Raw genomic sequence first — 26,751 nt, forward strand, 5'->3', positions numbered from 1 at the left:
GAGGACGGCGAAATGGCGATAGTAGCATTGGACGCGGTTAAGGCGTTCGACTCTGTTCGGTGGCCTTGGCTGCTAGCGGCTCTGAAAGGGTACGGGATGGGACCAGGTTATGTTAGGTGGGCCGAGATGTTATACAGTGCACCACTGGCCAGGGTCCGTACGGGCGCAGTGGTGTCAGAGAGATGGCAGTTGGGCAGAGGCACTAGGCAGGGGTGTCCTTGGTCCCCAATGTTGTACATCCTGGCCCTAGAACCCTTAGCGATTTACCTCCAGCAGCAATATGACCCGGTCGGCATTGATGTGAGTGGAGAGTGTCACCTCATATCCCTGTATGCAGATGATATGCTGTTATACCTAAGATACCCAGAAGAAAATTTGCAGTATGTCTTAGAGGTGATGGGGAGGTATGCCTGGTTGTCCGGTATAGCGGTAAACCCTCAGAAATCCACTCTATTTCCGCTGGGGAGCTATGTGGGGACTCCAGTGGAGAGGTTGCCAGTGTTGCAGATCCCGTGGGCGACGAGATCCTTTAGATACTTGGGGATCGATGTGTATCATACGACCGTGGAAGAGCACAAGCATAACAACGAACTTGCTGTGGGGAAGATCGAGAAATGTATGAGGTTCTGGGAAAGATTACCACTAGCGATGATGGGCCGAGGAGCCATGCTTAAAATGGTAGTGCTGCCCAGGCTTCTGCATTATTTTAACAACATCCCCTACATGATTCCTAAGAAGTTTTTTGTGAGGCTACATAGTGTTTGCAGAGAATTCCTGTGGCACGGCATGCGCAACAGAGTTGCACTGTGGAAGCTGCAGAACTTCTATGAGAAGGGCGGAATCAAGCTGCCGAACTTTGAGGCATATTATGTGGCAGCGCAGCTACAATATGTGTCCAGGTGGCTCTCTGATGAAGAGACCCCTGAACACAGGCTGTTTGGGAAAGATTGCTCCCCTTTTTACTTGCGAGAGGTGATCTGGGTGGCTAATGCATGCATGAGGGAGCGGCCTAGTATGCTAGCTTTGGGACGGAACATGTGGAAACGGGCCTGCCGGATGATGGGCAACCCTTTGCCGTGTGTGTTGCAGTTCCCATTGGTCGCACTGGCGAAGGGAGACGGGCAGCTCAGGGCAACCATTCGGATATACTGGGAGTCAGTGGGGTTGGTCACCATGGGAGATATTTGGCAGGATGGGACCATCTTGGAGTTCGAAGAATTAGAGGCAGGGTCGGGACTGCACAGGGGTCAATATATGACATATCACAGGATAGTGCAGGAGATCCGGAATAGGTGGCCCGAAACTACCCTGGCCGATGAACCGGATGCCCCGGTGGAAATACTATATGACACATCGGAGGGCGGGCATGAGGTCTCTAGGTTGTACGAGATGTTGATGACGAAGGCTGGGAGCGATTTAGAGCACTTGAGACTGGAATGGGAAACGGAGATGGGGGCCCCGATGGCAGATGGGTCGTGGGAACGAGCCCTCGGGTATCATAAAAAAGTATCGAGAAATGCCAGGTTTAAGCAAATACAGCTTTATATAACGCACAGAGCATACCTGACCCCTTTGAGAATATCCAAATTTCGGGGTGTTGGACGCCAGGCGTGCCCCAAGTGCGACGAGGAGAATGCAGACATGATACACATGTTTTGGGCATGCCCAGTAATTGCAAGCTATTGGGGTGAAGTGGCGCAGAAGCTGGCAGGAAAGGGTGTTACGCTCAAAGTGGATTCAGCCTGGGCCTGCTTACTGGGGGGATATCCCAGAGCGCGTAAACTCAGACATGTCGATAAATTGAAAGATCTGGCTTATGTGCTTGCTAAACGTAGGATTGCCATGGGTTGGAAGGAGTGTCATAAGCCACGAACGGAGGTCTGGTGGAGGGATCTCCAAAAATGGGCGGAGGCCGAGACGGCTGTGTGGCGAGATGCCAGTATCGCAGAGGAGGACGAGGAAATGTGCTCTCTTGCGGCATGGAAACTGTTGATAGCTGAACTGTTTGGAACGGGGTCAGCTTCAATTGACTCAGAGTGATGACGCCCCCTCGCCCACAGCGGATACCAAAGGCGAACACCATACAGGCTCATAGGGGGGAGGGATGGGGATTGCAGTGTTGTTTGTTGTTAAACGTGTTTATTTATGTTTAAGTTGTAATGTTGTGTGGTTTATATATATAAAATAAAAATATATTTAAAAAAAAAAAAAAATGTATTGACTGTCTGAGTATAAGAGAAGGAGTTTTACTACTTGGGGCCATATGACCACTCAGGATCATGCAACGAGCACATCACACACCTTATTGACCACTGTTCTTAAGGTTCACCGAGTCTCTGTGATGTTACAGTTAAAGATACCTGCCTTCAATTGCTCTTAATGGCAACCACAACCAACAGAAGTTTAATTATGTTGACAAAAACTATCAAAGGAAAACAAGCAGCCAGAAATGTGAAATGCATTTTATGGTAGCAGAAGCAATGCTCAAGAATTAAGCCTAAACACTTGAGTGAGTAATGGGAAGGTATTGTTTGTTTTAAGACACAGTGTCTCCCAGGATTTCAGGTTTGTGGTTTAGGTTGGTGTGGCAGGAACCTGGGGCAGATTTATCATTACAATGTTCTTAATCTGTACCTGGTGATGTGAGTTCCTGCTCTCAAGCTCAATGTGGCTCTTGTCCATGTGGTCTTCAGCCCTGTCATCACCTCCATTATCCATAGAACAGTTTGCCTTTTGGATCCCTATGCATCAGACCACAGCAACAGTGGTAGTCTGAATGGTTCAGATCACTGACAAGATACATGTGACAGAGTTGACAGGCACCATAAAAAAATATCAAGCTTTGGTGCCTCCTTAACAAATCTAGTAATCATGTTAATGTTTTCACCAATTATTCCCTGACCTCCATTCTTTCTCTGATGGAGAAGAATTTGGAGAAGCTATTACTCACCCCCAAATGGAACATTGTTGGGGCCAGGTGGCAACTTTGATGATTTTCTGTTTGGTTTTAGAGCCTGTCACTGCAATAGTTTTGACCAGGTTTTTGTGGCAGATTATCTACTTTTGAGAATTGTTTAGTACTTTTCATGTTGTGTCTTTCAGCAGACCTTCACACATTTGAACCCCACAGGTCGGTCTACCATATGCAGGCATTGGTGGTGGCTGGATGAGCTGCTCTTATATTGCTATATATGTTCCTGTAGGGGAGCAACCACCCAGAAGGTATGGGTGCCTATGTCTCTCCCTGATGTGTCCTACCTCTTATTCGATGACCCAGGATTCAGTTCAACTTCCTGTCATTATTCAATGTTTATGTCAGGCTGATGCATGATGTTTCCTGCACTGTAGGCACTATGCTGATGATATGCAGATCTAGGCCGTATAGCCCTGATAAGTTAACTTACTGAAATCACCAAAACAATTGAAGGTAACTTGGAGAAATTGAAACCTTTCACCAATCCTTTTTGTTGATTTCAGAAGTAATTGAAGCTATTGTTATTACACATCTACAATCACACATAGATGTGCAATTCAAGTAGAAGAGGCAACACTCAGGAAACTCAAGATGAAAGCCTGAAATACTAGAGAGACTATTTGGAAACCTTTGCATGGTTGTCAAGTTGAATGTTAGGTTGAATCTCTCTCATATACAAAGATCACTATTTTTTGAATGAACACTGCGCACTTTCCACCTACTGTGTATCGTTGGTCCATGTGGCTCAGTCTGATTAGAATAATTGCTGGCCAGTTGCAAAGACGGTGATCTTTTATCTACACATTATACTGTACCATCATGTTGTCTCTAATGTGGAAGTGGGAACCACATGTCCTGTGGCAGATGAGCATTGTGATGTTTGTTTAACCAACCTCAGATGAGAGGGAGCTAATGATCAGAGGGTTAACACCTGTGAAATTACATTGGGATATTTATGGTGAAGACTGGCCTGTTTTGGAACAGGAGGAATTTCTGCCTTTGAAAGGCCAAGAATCCCAGGGAAGAGCGAGTCACATGTGCAGATCTGATATGCGTGTGACCATGCCCATGCCTTCACAGTCAACGGCCAGTAGGAAATTCTTCCAATCAACCACAGCAGGGCCAATTGTACAGCCATAGGAAACGGTGTCATAGAAAGGTGCATTGACAACATTGGCCAATTTCCCTTGCCCAACCTATAGCATTATGAATAGACAGTTTTTCCTATCAGTGAAACCATCAGGAACACTACTCCGATGATTTAGTGATGGTATACACTATAGCAATGGTCAGGGGGTCCATATATATATATATATATATATATATATATATATATATATATATATATATATATACACACAACTCTCTCTATGCATTGCACACATACCCTACAAATCCAAGAAATCAAGTAATGTTTATTTTTGTTCCTGCTAACACAATAATGTTGCTCTACTGTCTGCTGGGTAATCAACCCTCTCTTGCCATCCATGTTTATTTAGACAGGTAAAAAAAGTTCAAACCTCCCAACACTTAAAAATGTTAATTAAAATGAACATCCCACAGAATGGCCTTTGATGCTGAGGATGGAGAGAAACCAGATCTGAATCAAACCTTTCTAAAGAATGAAAGAAAATTCGTGGGCATGAATTATTCTACTATCAACCAGTGGGTGTACCACCCGTAATATGCTCTAAATAATCTTCATGCACTCATTCACTCACTCATACATTCACTCACTCTGACTCTTCATTATCCAGGTTATTTCTAGGCATGTAAATTACCAGGGTATGTTTCCTTTGTGCCGTAGCAATAATTCAACATGCCGGCACTGGCGGCCTCAATTACTTTTGCAATTGATGAGTTAATTGCACATATCAGTCACCTTCTCGTAAAGCAGAGTTGGCCATGTAGATGTAAACTGTCAATCCAAGTATTGCCATTGATGATGCAAACGATGTAAGCCTTTGTTCACGATGTTTATGTAGGGCTCGCTGAGAGTGCAGGAAAAGATTGAACGTGGTGAACATTTCTGACAATATTCCCTACAAAGAGATACATGCATCTACCCGATTGAAGCCCAACCATGAACGGAATCATCATTGGGTGGTAAATCTGTGGTGCAGTTGTCTTTGGTAGCAGACATTTCTTCTTCCCTTGGTAGACCTCGAAGAAGAGTAAGGAAGGGGCTTGTTCCAAGGTTCCAATCCACCATTAGTTCATGCTGATGATTCCATTGACCTGAGAGTGAGTCTGGAAGAGCACAGAGGAGAGCAATTGAAAGCAGAAAGGCAGTGAACATGGACAAAGGGAGGGACGGGAGGGAAAGTAGGAAGGACCAAAGTGGTTCGGAGGAGCATGCAATGGGAAAATTGGTGGAGAGATGGAGATGAAGATAAGGTGACAGAGAGAAAAAGAAGAATAGATGAAGAAGGAAATTAAAAAGGGATAGATAACATCGTGAGAAAAGAGTTTCAAAAAGGCTTACATGAAATGGAACAAAGGTATAGGATTGTGTAGAAACGAATAAGAAGGAGACCAGAGATGAGAGATTCAAAAAAAGACAGACAAGTGCAATATATCCAAGAGACAGGAAGGAAAGCAGCATTACATTTTCAGGGTGAATGTTTGGAATGTAAAAGAGCAGAAAGTAAAGTTAAAAAAGGAACAGAACAAAAGGACATCATGAAGACAATCATGGACCATGGGATAGAGAGAAATAAAAGAGAGAACATGGTATGAAAGAGGTGCAGGAGTATGTGGCGAATGATTGCATGAAAGTAAGTTAAAAAGAATACATGAAGAGAGTGATGCAGGGAAAGAACAGATGTAAGAATGAAAATGAAAAAGGTCAAAGAACCAATACAAGTAAGTGAGAATATTTCAGAGGCAATGGGGCGACGCAAATGTAGGAGGCCAAAGGAGAAGAGGGAGGAAGTACAAGAGACATTGGGTACAATGGGAGAAATGCAGGGTATGTGGAAAGGAAGAAGAAGGCAGAGACATGAATATACAAATGAAAAGACACAAGGAAATGACAAAATGAGCAAAAGAGAGAAAGCATAATAGATGCGAGGACATGAGAGTTGGAAGGAGAAAGGTGAGAAGAATGTTAGGAAAATATGTACTTTGCTGACTGTTCACAAACAGAAATTATACAGCAATCATGTTAACAGTTAATGGATGTCTCACAATTTCTGAGTATTGCTAAGGGCCCATTGAGTGGAATGGGAGACGTTCTTAGTCACTCATGGTCCACAAGCATCACTTTCAAGGTATCACATGAGGCCTAATGCCCACGTGAAGAAAGGCTTTTTACTTAGACTAGCACTTGAAACAACACTCTCTGGATAATGCAAGCAACCTAACTCTCTACAGACATCACTCTCTGTTAAGACAGAATTCAGAGTCTTGTGAAATAAGGTTTAAGGGAGTTAATTGTACAATTGGATCAATCCTTTTGGGACTATTTATTAGCTACAAGGAGCAGAGCCCAATGGTGCTGTGTTTGTTGATACATTCACAACCAAGACATTAAGAACATAGAATATTCCCATATTCTAGGAATCCTAGTGTTTCCGCCAGGGATAGGGAGAAGCTAGAGATGAGGAAACAGGAAGTGGACTGCAAGCATCGAAGGAAAGATTGGAGGGAAAAGATAAGGGTCCAGTACACGTGTAAACCGTGGCCTACTTGTTCAATTAGAGCCCAGCTAGGTGGGCTGCATGTCTCAAATCCTGAGAGAAAAGGAGAAAAACAGTCAGAGTGTTGTAATGTGTCTTACTAGTGTCTGTGGGTGAAAATAAGGTATCCTGCTCACAGGGGCCACTTACAGTGCTGAAAGGGAATTGACAATGGGCAGATCTCCCCTTCCCAAGGACAATGGATTGGACTAGCCCAACCGGAAAGAACATTAGTAGACAAAACAGTCAGAGAAATAATGGCCTCCGGGGAGAGGGAGAGAGAAAGGTAACAGAGCAGCAGGTCAACAAAAATTCTTCTTGCCATGCTGTGGCCTTGAGTGGTCTCCCATAGCTTTAAGGAGGCTGGGAGCCAGGCCGCATATGCCGGGCATTGGCAAGCATGAAGTGTGAACCCCAGATCGCATGTCCAGTGCAGCCTGGGTGCCCGCACTGCAGAGGACAACTCGGCCCACCAGGACCCAACAGCATGAGTAGGGACATCTATGCCGGAGTAGGGGGAATTAATGTGAACCTAGTGAGCCCACACGCCAGTGCTACAGGTGCATTGTGAATAGCGTGAGTGGACCCCACCACCCTTTATTCCCCAAAGGGAGTGGATGTGCGCAACAGCACACATGGGCATGGTGTGTTGCATTGCAGAATTACATTTCCAGGTCCGTAGTGGTGACAGCATCACCTCACCTGGGCACGCAGTGCTGCAGTGGGACAACCTTGTGGCAGGGACAGCGCCACTCTTTCAGGGCACGCAGTGCCTGAGAGGTAGAGGACATCGGCCTTGGTGAGCCAGACTCTCTGATGCAGCAATGAGGGGCACACTCTGCCCCATCAAAACAAGCACGTGATTGTGCATGGGGATGTCGGAGCTATTTTGGTGTTGTCACCTGCAACAGCCACATCCATGCATTTATGTCTATATTTATTCACTGGTGTATATTTATATGTAAGTATGTTTAATGATTTTGACGACTTTAAGTGATCATGCTAATACGTCATATGTCAAACAGATCCTCCATGACCGGGGTTATTTTTCATATCGGTACTAGAGAGTTGACTATTTGCGAATCAGGTATGCAATACACACCAGTGTTAATTTCAGTCTTTGTTGGTCATAATATTAGGCTAATGACATTCCTATTAATGAATTCAATTCAATTTCATTTAATAAGTAACTAACATACACAGATACACTGAAGTGTCTTTGTTCTTCATTGCACGTGCCTCTGCTCTCTTTACATCTAAAGATGGATGTATGTATCATGTTTTGTTAATAGTTGTAAAGGAAAATATAAAACTGCAGATATTTTGACATATGTTCATGACCTAGCTAAAAGTGAAAACATCACTATTTCTTTTAATCTAACACCCCTCTCTTTTCCTTTTCCTCCCCACCTCCTCACTAATTGATCAATAAAGAAATGTTCACCTTATAACATTGTATCCACCAACCAGTAGTGCCATCGGACTGAGGATACATTTGTTATTTCCATGTTAGCAAATGTAATGGTTGGTTAGTGTTAGCCTGGAGAACCCAGCTCTCCCAGAGCAGACCAGAAATGACTTCCCCTAAATCATACAAATTCTGATTTTCATTGGCATGGGAATATTAGACATGAATAAAAGACATTAAAGTATGTTTAGTTTAGTTTATTTATTTTTTTTACTTGAATTTTTAATTAAAAAGAAATTTTTAATTTTTACAAGGGTTTTCCCAACTTAGAGAATCCCGAAGCGAAAAACAAGTGCTTCTGAGTCCAGATTCCTTTCCTCACAGTCTCTTTTCTTGTTTGGTTTTTAAGCGATGCAGATGCCTCCCTCTTTGCCTTTGAGCTTTAGTCTCCTGATTTCAGTGACTCTCTCGCTGAACCTAGCTGGTTTATCAATCTAAAGGCTGCTTCTATTAGTTTCACCAATGTCAAGGACCAACATGTTGTCTCTCCTGAGATTAGCCTGTTCCACAAAACCTCTTCCTCTACTGTTGTCACCCCTTGGAGTCGAGGTTGAAGGTATGTGGCTCTGCTTTGTTTGGTCATCGGGCATTGGAGCGTCAGATGTTTCAAGGTTTCCACTTTGTCCATGTTCTTGCATAAGCGGCAGCTGTTGTCCATTGCCGGACTCCGGATGGCTAAGATTTCATGCGTCATTAGTAGATTGAGTCTAGCCTTCAAGATCATACATCGCAAGCCTTTGTTTGGGAATTTCAGGCAATAGTTTTGCGGTTTTTTGATTTTGTTAAATGTTGGCGGGAGGTGGGCCAGTAGTTTGTTAGTACTGGCTTTTTCAATTGTCGAAATCCAGTCCCTCCATTCCATTTTCCGTTTCACCCGGTCTGGATTGGATATCAGATCTTCTTCTGTATAGGCTATTTCTGTCAAGATGAGTTGGAGTCTTGTAGCCCACATCTTGAAAGCCTTACATGAGCCACTCTTTAGTTCTTCTGCGATAATGTTGTAAATTGGTAGGGTGTCCGACATCAATATTTTCCTCCATAATCTTATTTTGCTTTGTTCTACCAGCGAGGCTAGCGAGACAAGGCCTAGTTCCCGCCTGATCGCGAGCATGGAAGTTGACTTTGGTAAACCCAAAACAGACTTCCAGACGTGGCCTTCCAGCTTCTGCCACACGCTTCTGGGGATGTTTAATGAAGCTTCCATGCCGTAAATGATCGATGGGACCACCTTCCCTTTATAAAAGTTTATGGCCGGTAGCATAGAGAATTTTCCAAATTTTCTGTCCACCGCTCTCGTCTGTGCTGTTAACAATCTCACCTTGCTCCATAGGTGTTCTTGCATTGCTTTGTCTCTTGCTGAACCATCAATGATCACCCCCAAGTATTTAAACTCATTCACCACCTCATTTTTTGTTTTGTTCAGGTAGCATTTTGGTGGTCGCGCCGACTTTTTTGTTGATTTGTCGAAAACTAGCATTTTTGTTTTTGCTATATTGATTTCCAAATGGTTTGTTTCCATATATTTTTCCAAGTTTGTTAATTTTCGCTGGAGTCCAATTTGCGTTTGGTCGATGATGATGCCGTCATCTGCAGAGAGTAGTCGTGATATTTGTGCTTTACCTATTCTGGGGGGAAGGCTCTGATTTGTTCCTCCTCCGATTGATAGTCCCCCAAAAACGTGATAAACAAAGCCGGAGCTAAGGGGCAGCCTTGCTTAACGCCACGCTTCACCTGGATCTCCTTTGACAGGGCACCTTGTTTGTTCAGTTTCACCCTGATTTTCGTGTCGGCATGGAGTGCTTTGATCGGGTTCAAGATTGCCAGGGGGCAATTCCAATGATTTAACTTATCCCAGAGTTTTGCCCGATCTATTTTATCAAAGGCTTTCGACAGGTCTACAAATGTAAGATACACTTTTGGGGCGCCTTCTCTCACTTTGGCCTTTAGTATGTTGATCAATAGGATGTTTATAGAGGTGCTCCCATTTTTCTGAAACCCTGTCTCAAAGGCATCGTTGCATCGAGCCGTTTTGGCCCAGGTTCTAAAGTGGTTCAATAACTGTGATGCAAAAATATTCCCCACGATATCTAGCAAGGCTATGGGTCTATAGCTTTCTGGATTTTCTCAGCCACCTTTTTTGTAAATGGGGAGGATTATAGCCTTCAGCCAGGTTTCGGGGATCATGTTAGTGTTCCTACAGTGGGAGAAGATTTTGCTGATCACGCCCGCCCATGCTTTTGGCGATTTTTTCAGATCTGCATTGGTCAATCCATCCGGATCGGGAGCTCTTGAGGTTTTTAGTTTGAGGATGGCGTTTTCGATTTCCACCATGTTCGACACGTTTACCAACTCTGCTGTGGCATCTTCGTCACTCTCCAGTGCTCTCTCTTGCGGTAGGTCGAATTGGGCCATTAAATATGACACCCATTTCTCCTCTGACACTGAGTTTGCGATTTCTGTGGCTGTGTTGGAGTTCGTAGTTTTAATTAGTGCCCAGAAATTGCTTGACTTTTTTGTGTTGAGGGCTCTCAACATTTTCTCGGCATCTTGTTGGTACAGTTGGAGTTTGTGATGTTTTAACCAACGTTTGTACTTTTTTGCTTCCTTTTGCCACTGCTCCCATGCTTCTCTGGTGTTTGTTTTCGTCGCAGTTCTCTTCGCTTTGCGAGCAATTTTCCTCTTTTCGACTACCAGTTTGTCATAGGTATGTTTAGGATGTGTCGCCTGTCTTTGTTTACCAGTGACTACTCTTCTAAATGGAAGCAACATCGGTAGATAGTTTGGACGCTCTGCGCCGCCATTAGTTGCGTCTACTTCAGTCGGCCACCCATAGTTTCTGGATATCTTTATAATATCTGTTTCCGTCAGGCGCAATCGGGTTTGCTGGATATTCACTTCCACTTGAAACTGATATGTTGGGTTGGCCGGCTGCTTCCCATTCCATGCGCACATCACGAGGTTATGATCACTGTGCGTGGTTCTTTGTACTTTGAATTCCAGGATACTCGTCAGAAAACCCTGGGAGGCGTAGATGTAATCCAAAGTGGCTTTGGAGGACAGGTTTTCCCAAGTCGGGATGTTCACTTGGTTAGGGAATAGTGTTTCGATGTTATGTAAATTTCGCGATTTGGCGACTGCCCTCCAGGCCTTTCCCCGTTTCACTGTGTTACCTTGTAGGGCCTTGTCTTTTGTGGTCCACTGTGGTTCTGCACAATCAGCGTTCAAGTCGCCACACACGATAATCTCAATCTTTTCGAACTACGCGTAGATCCAGTCTATTGTCTCACCCATCTTTCTACAATATGCTTTTGTGTTTGTCCTTTGGGGGTTCCAATATGTATTTATTATTGCTAGGTGAATAGTGTCTTCCTGTTCCCTCTGTGTCATTTGTTTGCTCCACGTTGTGGTTGTCACCAGCAACTTGTAAGATTCCATTATTTTCTTTGGAGAAGACAAACCGGAGCCCATTTTTATTGCGGTCAACAGGCCCGTCGATGGACGACCCAACAAGCCTTTTATGGCTGGTGATATTTCCACTTCAAATCCATCTAGTGACGGTTTCTCTAAAAGCCATGTCTCTTGGAGACACACGATATCCATGCTGGTTAGGTCCATGTCGCTCACCACTGTCAGGTGAGCGTGACCTCACGTGTTCCATGAACCTAGGGTTATTCTTTCCACGCTTGCCTCTCTCTGTGTGTTGACTGTTCCTGTCTGCGATTGTGCCGTAGACAAATTTCGCTGCTATCTCTGAGATTTCGGGTTTAGTGTTGCTTTTAACCAAGACCAAGGACCTTGTGGTGTAGCAGCTGCCTTTATTTTTTCCAAGTTTCTCATTTGATTTACCTCTGGTGACTTCCTACGCGTTCTTCTTCTTGGGCTAAGGATTGTTGCCCTTTGAGGGTCCTCTCTGTTCAACCATGAGTTATAATTTTGCTGATTACTCTCGTATCTTTCTTTCTCTCTTTTTTCTCTCTTTTCACCGGGGGGCCTGTTTTCGGAGGTATAGTTGCGATGGTTATACCAGTGCTCCAAGTCCTCCTGGCAGGTATATCTGTTAGGACTGAAGCACCTTTTTTCATGCCATTCTTTGCCCAGTTGGTTTGCTTTATATCGCTCTTCCGTTCTAGATATGTATCGCTGTGTTCGTTCCTCCCTGTCTTGTACTTTCCTCGTTGTATCTTCGCTGTAACTTATGGTTTTTATTTCTGTTAATGTAAAGCCACTTTTTTCCAATTCTCTCACTGCGATAGGGTTAATGTATTGAATTCCCACCGCCTTGACATGGAGGTATGCCTTTGCTGTATTCCCTCTATGGTACGGCTCCACTAGTGTGATGTCTTCCGACTTGATACTTTTTAACGTCGTTGTTTTGCTTATTATTTGAAGGATAGTTCTCCTAATCAAGACTATGTAGTCTTTGATTGCTTTAGTTTGTTCGATTTTGAATATGCGTTCTGCATCATCTGTTCTTACATTTTTGCTTTGCCGTCTGCTTGTGTTTTTGTCCTCTCTTCTTAGCTCTGGAGTTGCTAGCCTTCTTGTTCTGGCCCTGTCCTCTTTGCTGTCTCTTTTGCTGCAGAGTCGCTTCTTGTTTTCATTTTTCTTTGCGTTTGGCTCCCGACGATCTTTCAGGCCTGGCCGTTCCTTATTTCCGTCTGCTTCCTTTACTTCTTTTCTGCTTGCTGATTGTTCCTTGACTGCAGTTTTTATTTCTTCATCCTTTTCGATGATAAATACCTCCTGGTCTATGTCCCCAGGGTTTTCTTCCCAATGTTGGGAGAGATTCATGAAATCTGAGTCCTCCAAAAACTCATCGGTTGCAGTTGGGGAGCCTTGGTTGTGGGGCCTCTGTTTCAGTGATCCCACAGTTTCTAAGGATTCCTTTTTTTGGATCGGGTTCTTTGTGTAGTCCTTCTTTGGTTTTTGCTTCGCTGCTGTGGGTGAACGAGGCGACATGATCTTCAAGTATTTGCCTGATGTTTTGACGACCCTTGGGTCGCTTGCGGCTAGGAGACTTGGTTCTCCCAAATTCGGTGCTGCCGCGTCAGTGGTTCTTGAAGAGACCCTGTTTTTCTCTTTTGCCTGTTCTTTTGACTCTTGCCAAGCATCCAGTTCTTTCAGCCTTTCTCTGATGTCATTTTGATTCCGTTGTGTTTGGTCTGTTACTGTTTACCTTTTCTTCTCAGCTTGGAGCGAGTCTACTAATTTTTTAAGATCTTTTTTGAGGTCTTCTACTTTTTTTTCCCAGCATTGTTGTTGGTTGTTATTTCTCTCTTCTAGGGCGGTAATGTATCCTTCAATATAGGTCATTTTTGTTGTTAAATTAGCCAGTATTGCAGTGTTTCTTGTACTCCTTCTTTTATCGCCTCGTACAGTTTGCAAAAAGGAGCTAGGGCGATCATCATGGCTGACATGACCGTTTCTATCTCCTATTTTTTGCTAGGAAATTCTTTCAAGGTTGATGAAGATGTTTCACTGGTCTGTCTGGGTTTCGGGGATGATGTCAGTGCCGCTTGTCTGTCGGCATTTCGGGGCCCCTCCCTCAATGCATTCTCCCTTAGATGCTTTCCCGATTGGTCCTGGTCTGACCTGTTTGCTGACGTGGATCTTCTGTTCCTCTGCCCTAGATGGGCATTTGGGTCTTGGGCCCCTGATCTAGTTGGGGTCAGAGAATCTTGATTCCTGCTGATGTGATTTTTGGTCCAGTCCAGGCAGTGATCTGTCATGCTTTTGTGCCGTCCACCTGTGTACCTGGCGGCCTTTCTATATTTGATGACTGGTCCTGTCGGCTTCTTTCCTCATCTTGTGGGGTCTTATTTCTCTCTCCCGACAGGTCCTTTACAATTTGTTGTGAAGCAGCTTTTACCGCATTACTCTCTTCGCCTTGTTTCTCCCCACGGCGTTGGTTCCCTGCCATGGCATCTGATGTGGTGGTGTCTTTAGGTGCTTGGTTATTTTCTGTATTTTTCCCTGTGCTTGGTGCGATTTGAGGTGAGCCGGGATCCTTTGTCGGTGGGATTGCAGCATGTCATCGTACTGCGTTGGTTTTACGCAATTTACTGACCGGTGAGATTTCCTGGACAGCTTCCAAAATGTCTGCGTCTGACAGTTCTGTTTCTGTGTCTAATTTTCTTTTCTGATGTTTACAGAAAAAAGCTTTTAGAGTGCCCGACATCAGGGGTGTGGGAAGCCATTTCAGTTGCACCTCACTTTTTTCCCGTGGTTTTTGCTGCCTGCTTACCACCCCTTTCCCTTGATTTAATTTTTCCTTTTCTTGATTTCTTCTTTTTTGTGATTTCAGCTTTGTCGTGCCCGCTTGTGCCTTTCTTTTTGTTCTTAGTTTATCCACATTTTTCGTTTTGGCGTTAGCCAGCAGTTGTTTGTCTTCTAAGTCTGAGCCCGAATCTGAATTTTTTTCTTAGTCGGATTCTGTGTTAGTAGATTCGCTCTCATTTGCTTCCATATCGTCATCACTTTCCTGGTTTATCGGTCTAAGAGACCCTTTGTTGTTGTATTTCATCAGGTTTTCAGGTTTTTGTCTAGGAATTCTGCTTTCCTCCTCAGTGGTTTGGATGGGAATCTTATCTGCCAGACTGGGCTCCCTGTGTACTGTGGCCGTGATGCATGTCTTCTCTCTCTGTTTGTTTGTTCAGGCCTGCATCTCCGGCCTGTTCCCCATTCAGAGGTCAGCCTCCGCCCCCCGCGCCCTGCGACGCCGTACCTGGAGCGCCGACTCCAGCGCTGCTCAAACACGGGGCCGACTCCACCCCCTCAGGCAGCGTGTCTGTAGCCGACGGCGTCCGCGCCATCGTGCTTTCCTGGGCGGCCAGGAGGGCCGGTGTCTCGGGCGGTGCAAACGCCACGGTGTCAGCGAACGCTGCAGCACCCGCACCCGCGCCCTCCCCAGCGTTCAAGACCGGCGTGCCGTACCGCTCAGGGCCCAGCAGGAGCCGTCCTCCGGCTGCCCTAGCTGGGGACCCGCTCGCCATGCCGGCGGTCAGTGGTGCGCCGCGCGCAGAGTCAGACGCGTCTCGCAATGGGGAGGGTGAGTGAGTAGGGGCCCCGCTGCTTGCTTTGTTGATTTCTTTTCTATTTTGAGGGGCTAATTTCCGATTTCTTTGTTGTTGTTCTTGAATTTCTCGGATGTCGTCCTGAATTTTATCCTCATCTGCCCTTTGCTCTCCTTGGGGCGAGATCTTAGAAGCCTCCACTGGCCTGAATGGTTGGCTGTGGGTAAAGCAGTCTTTCATGTTTCGCGACTTTGTCTTTGCGGTCGAATTTGTGTTAAAGTTTATCGTGTTTTTTATTCCGCGGACTCCTGCAGACTCCAACTCTCCTCACAACTCCGCTCACCGCTTCGCTTAGGATGTGGGTTTTTAAGTCCTCCAACACTGGTAGTAGGCAGAGTAGAAAGACTGTAGAGACTCCTGCAGACTCCAACTCTCCTCACAACTCCGCTTAGTTTAGTTTAGTGTCTTTATTTATACTGGGCACTGAACCCTTGGTAGCTGGGTGCAGGAGACTTAGAGGAGTTTACAACATGATAAGGACATACAATAGATTAACAATAAAGTGCAGATGAACGGGTTACAATGTGGACGACAGTAGGCAGGTGCAGTGCTACAAAGAAATCAAATGGACGTGGAGTTCTTGTTATTGTGCCATGATTTAGTTTTGGCTCTAAAAGTCCAGAAGGAAGGTTCTGCCCCGAGGTTCAGAGGTATGGCGTTCCATGTTTTGGCAGCTAGGACCGGGAAGCTGGAACCGCCTGCTTTTTTTAGGGAAAATTTGGGGATGGAAAGGCAGTGCGCGTAAGGTGTTCTGGTTGGTCTGGATGAGGTGTGTTTAGAGAACTTGTCTGGCAAGTATTTGGGGGTGTCGTTGGAGAGGCATTTGTGGACCATAACCAGGGATCTGAGAATAATTCTGTCTCGTGCAGGGAGCCGGGGAGCATCTTGTCTGAAGCTAGAGATGTGTGCGTGACGTGGGATACTCCGGGCAGCTCTTAGTGCATTGTTCTGAAGTACTTGTAGTTTGTTCAGGTTGCGGTCTGAGGTGCCAAGAAAGAGAGTGTTACAGTAGTCAATTTTTGAGAGCACTAGTGCTCGGGCTAGGGTAATGCAGCTGGACGGACAGAGACAGGGTTTGCAGGTGTTGATGAGCTTATTAGTATAAGCTGTGGTTGAGGCTGCTGCATTCACCTGCCTTTTGAGTGAGAGCGTAGAGTCTAGATCGACCGCAATCGTTTTTATTTCTTTGGCCACAGTGATAAGGTTAATGTCTATGTTGATGGACGCTTAACGGCGGCCCAATTTGTTTATCCGTGGTTCGGAGCCGACTTGTCGTTGGGGCATAAGCCGTGCTCTGCCATCCAGGCTTGGATCTCCAGGTAGAGATTGTTGATCTTTGTGGAGTCCTCTTCATAGCACCCTGAAAGGGTGATGAGGACCTGGGTGTCATCAGCATAGTTTGTGTATGTGACGCCCAGGTTGTCAAGGCAGTCGAACAATAGCTTAGTGAAGATATTGTATAGGGTCGGCGAGATGCACAAACCTTGGGGAACGCCGCAGAGGATGGGGATGGGGTGGGCTGAAGCCCCGGGGAGAAGACCCGGGTGGTTCGGTTAGCTGGAAGGACTGGATCCAGGCTGTCGCTTGGTTAGAGAAAGCCACAGATGCTGTCAGTGAGGATCTGATGGTCGACAAGGTCAAAGGCTGCAGACAAATCTAGCAGTAAGAGAATGGCTAGATTGCCCTTATCTTTGACCTCGTTCATCTGGATTTTTAAGTCCAGGAGGGCTGTCTCTGTTCTGTGCATTGGTCTGAAGCCTGATTGTCTAAGGCCCAGGAGGTTGTTCTCTTCCAGGTGCTTCTGAATTTGGAAGTAGGCCACTCTGTCTTGGATTTTTAGGATGTAGGGGGATTGGCCTATAGTTGGTTGGGTTTTTAGGGTCTAGGTTGTTTTTTTTTAGAAGAGGCATGACCCAGGCCTCCTTGAGGCTGCTAGGGACCGAACTTGATTTGAAGGATTCATTGATCAGGGCGGTTATGAAGGGAGCCAAAGAGTTGGCACCTTCCTGGATGATGGGCGCTGAACATGAGTCACCTTGGCATCTGGAAGGGTTGAGTCCTTTGATGATGCATTCCACTTCTTCTTTAGATACCGGGAAGAAGGAGAAGGGGTGGCATGTTGGGGATTCGGAGGAAGGCGGAGGAGTGGGAGAGTTTGTTTTGTTCTCAAGGCTACACTTTTTCTGTGTTATTTTGGATTGTAGCATGGTTATTTTGTCCGCCAGGGCTTTCTGGATCCTCTCGCACCAGTCTGCATCTTTCACACAGGTTTCTGAGGGTGTGGACGGGGACTCGAGTTCCCTGAGGATGGTGAAGAGCTCCTTTGTTTTAGATTTGGCGCTCTCAATTCTGTTGTCGTAAGTCTCTTTTTTTGCCCTGAGGATGGCCGATTTGTAGGTGGTGGCTGTTGTCGTTAAGTGGGTTTTGTTGGCTTGGTTAGGTGTTTTTCTCCATGTGTCTTCTGCCGCGCGTTTGGAATTCCAGAGGATTTTTAGCTCTGGGGTGAACCGTTTGTTCAGGTGGGCTGCAGGTTTGGCTTTGGTGAGTTTTGGGGGGGGGGGCAAGAGTATCTGCTGCTGAGTCAAGTGTTTTGTTATAGAGATCAGTGAGTTTTTCTGCATCTAGGTTGGTGTAGTTTGCGGGGGTAAGGATGTTGTGCATGAGGGGGTGAAGGTTCTGAGAATGATGTTTCAGTTGTTCCTGGTGAGGGTTTCCGGGATGATGGCTGGGGTGGTGATTGGTTGTGGCTTTCCTTGGAGGGAGAAGGAAATGATGTGATGTGTGAGTTGAGATCCGCTAACCAGTCCAGGGTTCTACCTTTGTTATGAGTTATGTATTTAAGTAGCAAGGCATTCATTCTAACCTGTCCTACATACACTGTCATTTCTTCTGTTATCCAGTTTTAAAGGCACTAAACACACCAACAAACATATTTTAGGACTGGCACAATTATATAAACAAATTCCAGTCCTAAAATATTTCAGGAAAGTGTTGAATAGTGTCTTTAAAAAAATATCAGTCACCCTCAATGTTTTGTTTCTCCAGTGATTATATCACTGGATACTGAAAACATTAATGAGAAAATGAATTTTATGACAAGACCGGAGGTGAGTATTATGCTTAAACCCCTTTTATTACTGCTTCCAACAGCTTTTTAAATCTTTCACTTTATTTCTTTTTTTTAAACAGTTTGAAATGGCCAAACTGGGCATAAAAAAATAAATCAACATAAAAACATAGTGTGAAGGTGTGTCCAAACTACAGTCCCTAAGAGACCTAGCTGCTTAGTAGTCCTGAGCCTCAGTCCTGCTGTCCAATCAGGGCTCCCTTATGAGTACAAATCCCTGTTGCTATAGATCGCTTCCTCTTCTTTTTTGCTGCTTACCGACAGCTAAGTACCCTTTTGTCTTCATTTACTAATATGATGATGTGTACAAGTTCATTTTATACACGATGCGCCTCACATGCGTACAGTATTGTTAATATGTTGGTAAACCATTATGTAAACATGCAGTATCTTTGAGCGTGCAGCGTACTTATTGCTAGTAAAATCATGCGTTGGTTATTTTCACATTGTATCATCACATTTCATTAGCAAACATGACCGAGCTGTGAGCGAACTCTCATAGGGCACCGGTCGATAATTACATTCATTTCACAATAAACGGCTTATTGAATTTTCTTCAGTGCGACAGCCTGCTCGTTTGACAGATCCATTGACGCACTATAAAGCAACCCGTGCATGCGTGGTCAAGCCTTCTCACTCCAACGTTCTGAAAACGAATGGGAGAAAAATTAAGGCGCTCCGGAGCTTACTCGCAGCTAGATTGTGCAGTGCTTCAACACCAATACAGTGGCATATTGCAAAATTAGGGAGAGAATATAAAAAATAAATAAAGTAAACGAAATTTCGAAACGAACGACCATTACAGCTGTTCATCCCTCAGCCTGGTCGATTTGATAGACTGCTAGTGTCTACAGCAGCCCTCCCGCGACATATATTCACAATTATGGCCTATGACAGGGGAGAAGAAGTGTGGAGCGAGTACAGCGACCAGGAGAAGGAACTGGAAGAGGAAGAGATAGACCTCTCCCACAGTTTTAAAAAGGTATTGAAGGACTCCCTATTATGAGCAGTGGTTCAGGGAGTGCAACCTCCTCAGGACAGATTACAGGTCCTTGAAAACATATTGGGCACCAAAGCTGGCTTACATGATGATCCAGGTGAGGGAACCTCCACTAATAAGCCTCTTGAAAACAACACAAGGGGAGTAAAGTTGCCCGGAAGAGATTAAACTCTTCTACTCCCCTGGGCTCATCGATGGGGAAGAAAGAGAAGCCACAGGAAGCAGCTGACGCCTTTGATAGGCTTAAAAACGCTTTTCTAGCAAAGTCAGCAGTGCCCAGGGGCGAGAAAATACAGGGGAAACTCTCTCATCCTTGGAGGACTTTGATCAAGAGGAGGAGCAAGAGGATGACAATAGAAGTAAATAGGTAAAGAGAGCATACGATCGCAGAGAAAAACAACCTGCGAGAATAAAGCCAGCATTGTGGAGAGTACCCCAGATGTAGAGGACATATCTGATATGTTTGAGATAGATACTATCAGGCACCCTTGGTCCATGGAGAGGACCCAGTCAAGAAGCGTGGCTCTGTACATGGCTCAGAAGATACAAAAAACACTGGAAAAGGAGACCAGGTTCCATTTCAGGGTAGAATGCCCGAGGCCGTAACTTACTGGGAAGGTATCTGATACCCCGGAACTGGACCCCAGAATGCTTACCTTTGTTACAAAGGCTGGAAAAGACGCCAGAAAACATATGGACCGCGCCTGGAGAGCATGCCAGGACAAGATCCTAGACCTGACAGGGCCCATCACAAAGATCATGGACCTGGCAGAGAGGTCCAAGGACACAGGGGAACAAGTAGACCCTTTTATTTTAGCAAGCTGGGCCCAGAGGGCAGTATGCATGCTAGGAAACGCGAACAGTGTGATTCCAGCGGAAAGACGTAGGACAATGCTTTTAAACATAGACAACAAACTCAGAGAACGGGCCTCCTATGAAGCAGGTGAGGGAGCACAGGGATTGCTCTTTGGAGATAGGTTTGTAAAGGAGATGAAAAAGTATGTGGGAACATATACCGCCCCGGAAAAGGCACAGGCCTCAATAAGAAAGGTCTTCCCCGCAAGGGTTTTTGCAGGGGTCAGTCGATATAGAGACCGTTCGACTGGCCAATACAACTCAAACAGAAGGTCCCAGGGCCCAATAGCTCAATACTGGAAAACTCGTCAGCAAGACGCCATTTTTCCCAACAGATGTTGAGGATACAGAGGCTGCAGAGGCAGAGGATGCTACAGACATCAGAACAGTACCACAGGTGAGAGAGTGCAGAGCGATGTACCCTCCAGTACGAAGGACAACCTTGCTTTTCATGCGCAATTGGCGCAAGCTATCATCAGACGCGTGGGTTTTACAAACCACCCAAGGTTTCCAAATAGAGTTCCTAGAGACCCCAGTACAGCCGTGCCCTCCACCGTACATGCACAGCTCACAAGCGGAGAGGACATTGTTAGATAAGGGAATTCAAGTGCTTGTGCACAAACACGCCATAGAGAAAGAACAACCACACACAGCAGGGTTCCTAAGCAACATGTTTTTGCTCCACTGCAAGGGGAAGGTACGACCAGTCATCAATTGAGAAGAACTAAATGGCTGGTTAGTGTACAGACACTTCAAGATGGAAGGAAACCAACTCCTAGCAGATCTACTCAAAAACAACGGTTGGCTGGCGGGTCTAGATTTGAAGGACGCATATCTAACAGTACCGATAGCAGCAAAGTACCATCCCTTCTTAACATTTGTCTGGAAAGAGGAGAAATGGCAATTCAAGACCCTGCCCTTCGGCCTATTCTCAGCACTGTGGGCCTTCACCAAGCTCACGAGGCCCCTTGCGACAGCTTTGCGGGATCAGGGAATTTGGATGATCTTCTATCTGGACGACATCCTATTTATGGCAGAAGACAAGGAGAGATTGCAGAAGCAAGTACAATGGCCAATATCCTTGATTTCAGGATTAGGATTCGTAGTCAGCAGAGAGAAATCACTCTGACACTGTGCAAGAGGATAGAGTGTCTAGGCTTTACAATAGATACAAGGAAAGCCACACTAGAGCTCCCAGCAGCCAAGATAAGATCCATAAAGAAAGATCTGAGGACAGCTCTCAGGAAGCCGGCTATATCCCTTCGGAATCTAGCCAGGATAGTCGGACTGCTCGCAGGTTCTATCCAGGCAAATTTCCCCAGTCCATTACATTATCGAACTCTTCAGAAGCTCAAGATCAGGTATTTACAGAGAGGATGGAGATACCATCACCAGGTACCACTAGACGAAGACAGCAAGACAGAGCTTCTGTGGTGGCTCCAAAATATGGAAGCATGGAATGGCCAAGCCATCTTTGGAGATGTACCAGAGCTTATTATAGAATCAGATGCCAGCAGATCAGGCTGGGGAGCCAGATGCAGTCACACAGAGACAAGGGGAAAAAGGTCTGAAGAGGAGCGAGCACTCCACATCAATTGCCTGGAGCTCCTCGTGTGCTCCTTCAAAGTCAAAGATTTCACCAAAGACAGAGCACAATGTTGTATCCTCCTATGGATGGACAATATATTGTCAGCAAGGTACATATACAAGCTGGGAGGCACTAAATCCAAGATGCAAGCAGAGCTAGCGAAGGATTTCTGGCACTTTTGCCCAGAGAAGAACATCTCAATAAAAGCAGAATATCTTCTGGGTGTGATGAATACAGTAGCAGACTGGAACTCCCGGTACTTAATAGACTCAAGCGACTGGAAACTACACAACTCAGTATTCGACAGACTACAGCAGATTTGGGGATCTTTGCATAAAGACCTATTTGCCTCCAGACTGAATGCCCATCTGCCGAGATATCTCTGCTGTAGACTAGATCCAGAAGCAGTAGGGACAGATGCGTTCCGACACAACTGGGAGGGTCACACCTATTATGCCTTTCCCCCCTTCGTGATGCTGGTGAGGCCACTAGCAAAGGTACGCAGAGACAAGGCAGAACTGGTCATAGTGACACCAGAATGGAAATTGCAAGCTTGGTTTCCAGTTCTAATGGAACTTTCCACGGATTTCCCCCAGAGGATATCTCACAGAACGGATCTCCTATTTGATCCAGCGGGAGTACATCCACTGATACAAGACAGGATGCTGACAATCCTAGCTTGCAGAATTTCAAGTGCAGATTGTGTTTGCCTGGTTTGTCAGAGGAAGCTACAGAGCTTATAAAGGTCTCATGGGCCCCTTCCACAGTTCGGAGTTATAATTCTCCTTGGCAAGCCTGGGAACTATGGTGCAGGAGGAGGAGAATTCCTCCCATTTCTGCACTTATAGTCCAAGTAATACATTTTCTAGCGTCCCTACCTACTAGAGGCAGAGCTTTGAGGATGGTGGAAGTGTACAGATCAGCTATCTCAGCTGGACACGAGCTAGTGGATGGAGTTCCTGTGGGGGAGCACCTAGCAGTAGCAAGGCTTCTTAAAGGAGTAAAAGTAATAAAGCCCCCTCTACCGAGATACTCATGTTTTTGGGATGTTAACAAGATTGTGCAGTTGTTCGAACAGTGGCCAAGGAACAACCTACTTTCAGGAAGACAACTATCTGGAAAATTAGCCACATTACTCTGCCTAGTATCATGTAGAAGAGTTTCGGATATCAAGGCCCTGGAAATAGACAGAACACATTTTTATGAAGAGGGCATGGAGTTTAATATCGCGCAGCGTACTAACACTAACTCTAAATTTAATTCATACATATATTTCGCAAATAACTGCAAACGCGTAGCACGGTGCATACAATGCTATGAGGCAGCAACGGCAGCGATAAGGCCACAGAGTGTAACTCAGATATTGAAAGTGCGCAAAAAGCCATATAAAGCGGTGGCTCTGGCCACTATAGCGAGATGGGTAAAAGAGGTGATGGAGTTGATTCTTCTGTCTTCGTAGCTCACTCGACTAGAGGAGCTATGGCTTCCAGAGCTTTTCCGTTTTCAGAACATTCTGTTTCAAGCCAGTCTCCAATATTGCTACAGCAGTTGTACAAAGCTTTGAACAAGAATAATGCTCGCTTCAGGTCTTATTACAGAATGAAGATTGCCCAAGTGCTCAGTGCAGGAAGTCTTGATTCTATTAAAGACACGGAGTCGAGCATTATCCCTCCCACTGGGAATTTCTCTGAATAAATAACTTTATAGTATGTTATGTATTAATATGACTATGAGCAAATTCCCCTCCCTAACAGTATAAATCTCTTTTCACGTAGGAGACAAACAAAATAATTCTTGAGATTGATTACCCACAGGCAGAATATGGAGAAGGAGTTCAAGTAAAGTGGCAAGGTGCAAGACAGAATGGAATATAGACTGTTGCATGTGTTAAAGCCTTTCAGAAAAGAAGAGGAAGGCACCTAGAGCAACAGGCATTTGAACTTGTAAGGGAGCCCTGATTGGATAGTAGGACTGAGGCCCAGGACTACTAAGCTGCTAGGTCTCTTGGGGGCCGTAGTTTGGACGAACCTTCATACTATGTTGTTTTGTTGGTTCGTTTTTTATGCCCAGTTTGGCAGTTTCAAACTGTTTACAAATACATTTAAAAAAAATAAAGTGAAAGATTTAAAAAAGCTGTTGGAAGCAGTAACAAAAGAGTTTCGGCATAATGCTCGCCTCTGTCTCTTTAATAGAATCAAGACTTCCTGCGCTCAGAGCTTGGGCAATATTCATTATCAGCTCAATGTTACCTTCTTTGGCCTGGAAACAATGGAACATTCCAATTGAATTCAAGGATTTCAACATTCTGAGCAGCAGTGTCTTCTTCTTCTCTCCCTATAGCAAACATTTTGGGCCATCTGGGAAGTCTCTGATTTGATTTGAAGTAAGTATCAAGGACAAGAAAACATTCACCCACTAAAGGGCAAAGTGGGATGGCCACTTACCTACTGTTGCAACTGCACCTCTGCCTTGGTAAAAAGAGATAAGTTGTCTTTCCAGAGGCAAGTTATACTGCAAGTGAAACTCATTGGCTCCATTAGGAATAACCACCCAATATTTCACTTGTAATATGCCTAGTAAGTATAAAACGTGGAACTCAGCAAGTAACACAAGCTATCCCTGCTATTGTAGAGCAATTCCGAAATGCAAGATTCAAAACACCCAATTCTCACCTTCCCACCACAGTCTTGCATCAACTACGTTCGTCTTGATCTCCCTGGTGTCCACACCCATACAACTACCTTCAGTGACTGCAACAAGTAAACCAGCCCAAGAATAGCATATCACAACAATGTGTTGAAACTACAGCATTGTCTGAGGCAGGTGAATGTTTGTGCAGCCTCCGTGCCGTGCTGGGTCATAAAGTAGGGCAGTCTGAAATTGATGACGGGTCTTTGTCCAAACAATGAGAAAGACAGCAGTATGTTAGAACGGTTCTACAGGAATTGGAATACTAAGTTATTACCCACCTTCATGGCTTTGTAGATCCAATGCTGGTACTCATTCACTTTGGTGTATACTCCAGGTTTCTTGGCAAGTGCACAGCCGCTACCCCAGCTCACAATCCCACATAAACGCCACCTTGACGTTTTGGAGATACTGTCTTCACAGACGAAAGGCCCGCCACTGTCACCCTTATAAAAAAAAGGAAGAGAATGGCTATTCTCAGTCATGAAATAATATTTATCAGACACAAATGTGGTCTCCTGGATGCCAAACCAGCTGTTGCACTAACATTCATAGCTACCCAGGCAGGATTTATAGACATGGTGGCAGTGTGGATATCCGAAGGTTACAGGGTGATGAATGGCACACTGTACTTTTCAAAACAAATGTTGAGGAGTGCAGTTTTTGTAGGGCACTCATTGATTTCGAAGGAAGTCGTTCTAGCGCATGCATGAAATTATGAACGACTTGCTTTCCTGTTTGGGCAAAATGGAGTCACTGGGCCTCATTACGAATTTGGAAGTAGCCATGCCCTTAATAAGGGCATTGGCTGCCTCCAAAATCGTGTCCGGGTCCGGGTTCCCTGAATGGGGAAATACCGGGCCATTCCGAGTATGGAGGGCCCTGTATTTCCTCCTTCATGGAACCCGGGCCCGGTCCTTCCCCATTCCCATTCGAGCCCTCAGAGGGCTCAATGGGAATGTGGAGGGAGCTAACAATGGGCCCCTTACGAACGGGCCCGTTGTTAGCTCCCTGGTCCCCTCGCGGGACCGGCTATGGACGTCTGGACCCCGTAATTGTGCGGAATGGGTTTAATGGTGCTGGACCATTACCGGCGCCGTTAAACCCATTCCGCACAGCTTATAATGAGGCCCACTGTCCTGAGTGTTTGTGGTCCCCATCAAATATATGAAAAATGTGGGCTTTATTTATTTCATGAAATCATTTGGTACCTACCCTTTAATTGATACCAGAACTGTCAAACGTGTTATTCTGGATAGCTTCTGGAACGTAAAAGATAGAGCCATCGGCAGGAATAAATATCCAGACAAGGTTTGAACTCTTTGCTAGTAGTAAAAAGCCAAACTCATTGAGCAAGGTAAACATTCCTGGAATACAACAGCCGCAAATGTATCATTTCAGCCAGACAAATGTTATTTTTTTCTTCAAAAACAGAACCCAATAGGTAGGAAGCAGTATTGAAAGTATGCTATCTTTATTAGGATAATGCATTGGGCCTCATTACGACCCAGGCGGAGGATCATGTTGCTATTAGCACCATGGTCCATGCCGGTGTTCGCCATAGCAGAATGGGGAATTACCACCCCATTCCAAGGTTGGCGGGGCGGTAATAACCCATGCCGCCATGGCCCTTCCCCATTCCCATTTTAGCCCCAATGTGGAAGGCGCTAAGTACGGTGCTGCAAATTGCGGCACCGTACTTAGCACCAAGGTCCTTTTGCGGGTCCCTACTTTAACGGCTGGTTAAGGTCGGGTCCCGCAAAGGGACCTCGTAATTAGGCACTAATAGGTTAACGATGCCGCAGCCTTTTATGGTGCCGTTAACCCATTAGCGCCTGGGACGTAATGAGGCCCATGAGGTGGTGGTTAAGTGCCACCTATGGGTCAAAATTATTGGTTTGGAATACAGCCAAGAAGGCGATATAATGTGAGGAGAGACACACATCTTGTGGGTGTATTCTTTGATTATGTACCCACCCATTGGCTACCCATACCCATGCTATTCCCAACTGTCATTCCCAACCACTACCTGCCACTCTCCACACAAAACTGTTCCTCCTAAGAACTCTTTGAACTAGCTCTATCAAGCAGTAACTTCAAACTGTGCGCTGTGTAGGGCCTGCTCATGTTCTTTCTTGGCATAATTCTGAGAGTTATCTGCAGAATTGCAACAGTAAATGTGCAACATCATAGTTTAGCCTGGATTGTGGCAAGGAAGCTTATGTCCAACAGTATTCAGACCTCTCTGTGTATATGTTCTGAGCACTGATCAACTTCAGTATTCAATCTCTAGATCCC

General features: G+C 45.3%; 1 protein-coding gene across 3 annotated transcripts in view; it reads right to left on the bottom strand.

The window, feature by feature from the left end:
• Positions 1–4,369: 4,369 nt before the first annotated feature.
• The window catches only part of HPN (hepsin), a 780,351-nt gene continuing 757,969 nt past the window's right edge, over positions 4,370–26,751 (bottom strand). For all 3 annotated transcript variants that reach the window (XM_069604921.1, XM_069604920.1, XM_069604919.1), the window contains 2 exons: positions 24,735–24,899; positions 4,370–5,224 (listed from right to left, as the gene is read on the bottom strand). In XM_069604921.1, the coding sequence (XP_069461022.1) occupies positions 5,186–5,224; positions 24,735–24,899 (204 nt within the window). In that variant the 3' untranslated portion in view covers positions 4,370–5,185. The remainder of the gene's footprint in view (positions 5,225–24,734; positions 24,900–26,751) is intronic.

This window comes from Ambystoma mexicanum, chromosome 1p (genome assembly GCF_040938575.1).
Source record: "Ambystoma mexicanum isolate Mex_15411 chromosome 1p, UKY_AmexF1_1, whole genome shotgun sequence".
Classification (NCBI taxonomy): domain Eukaryota; kingdom Metazoa; phylum Chordata; class Amphibia; order Caudata; family Ambystomatidae; genus Ambystoma; species Ambystoma mexicanum.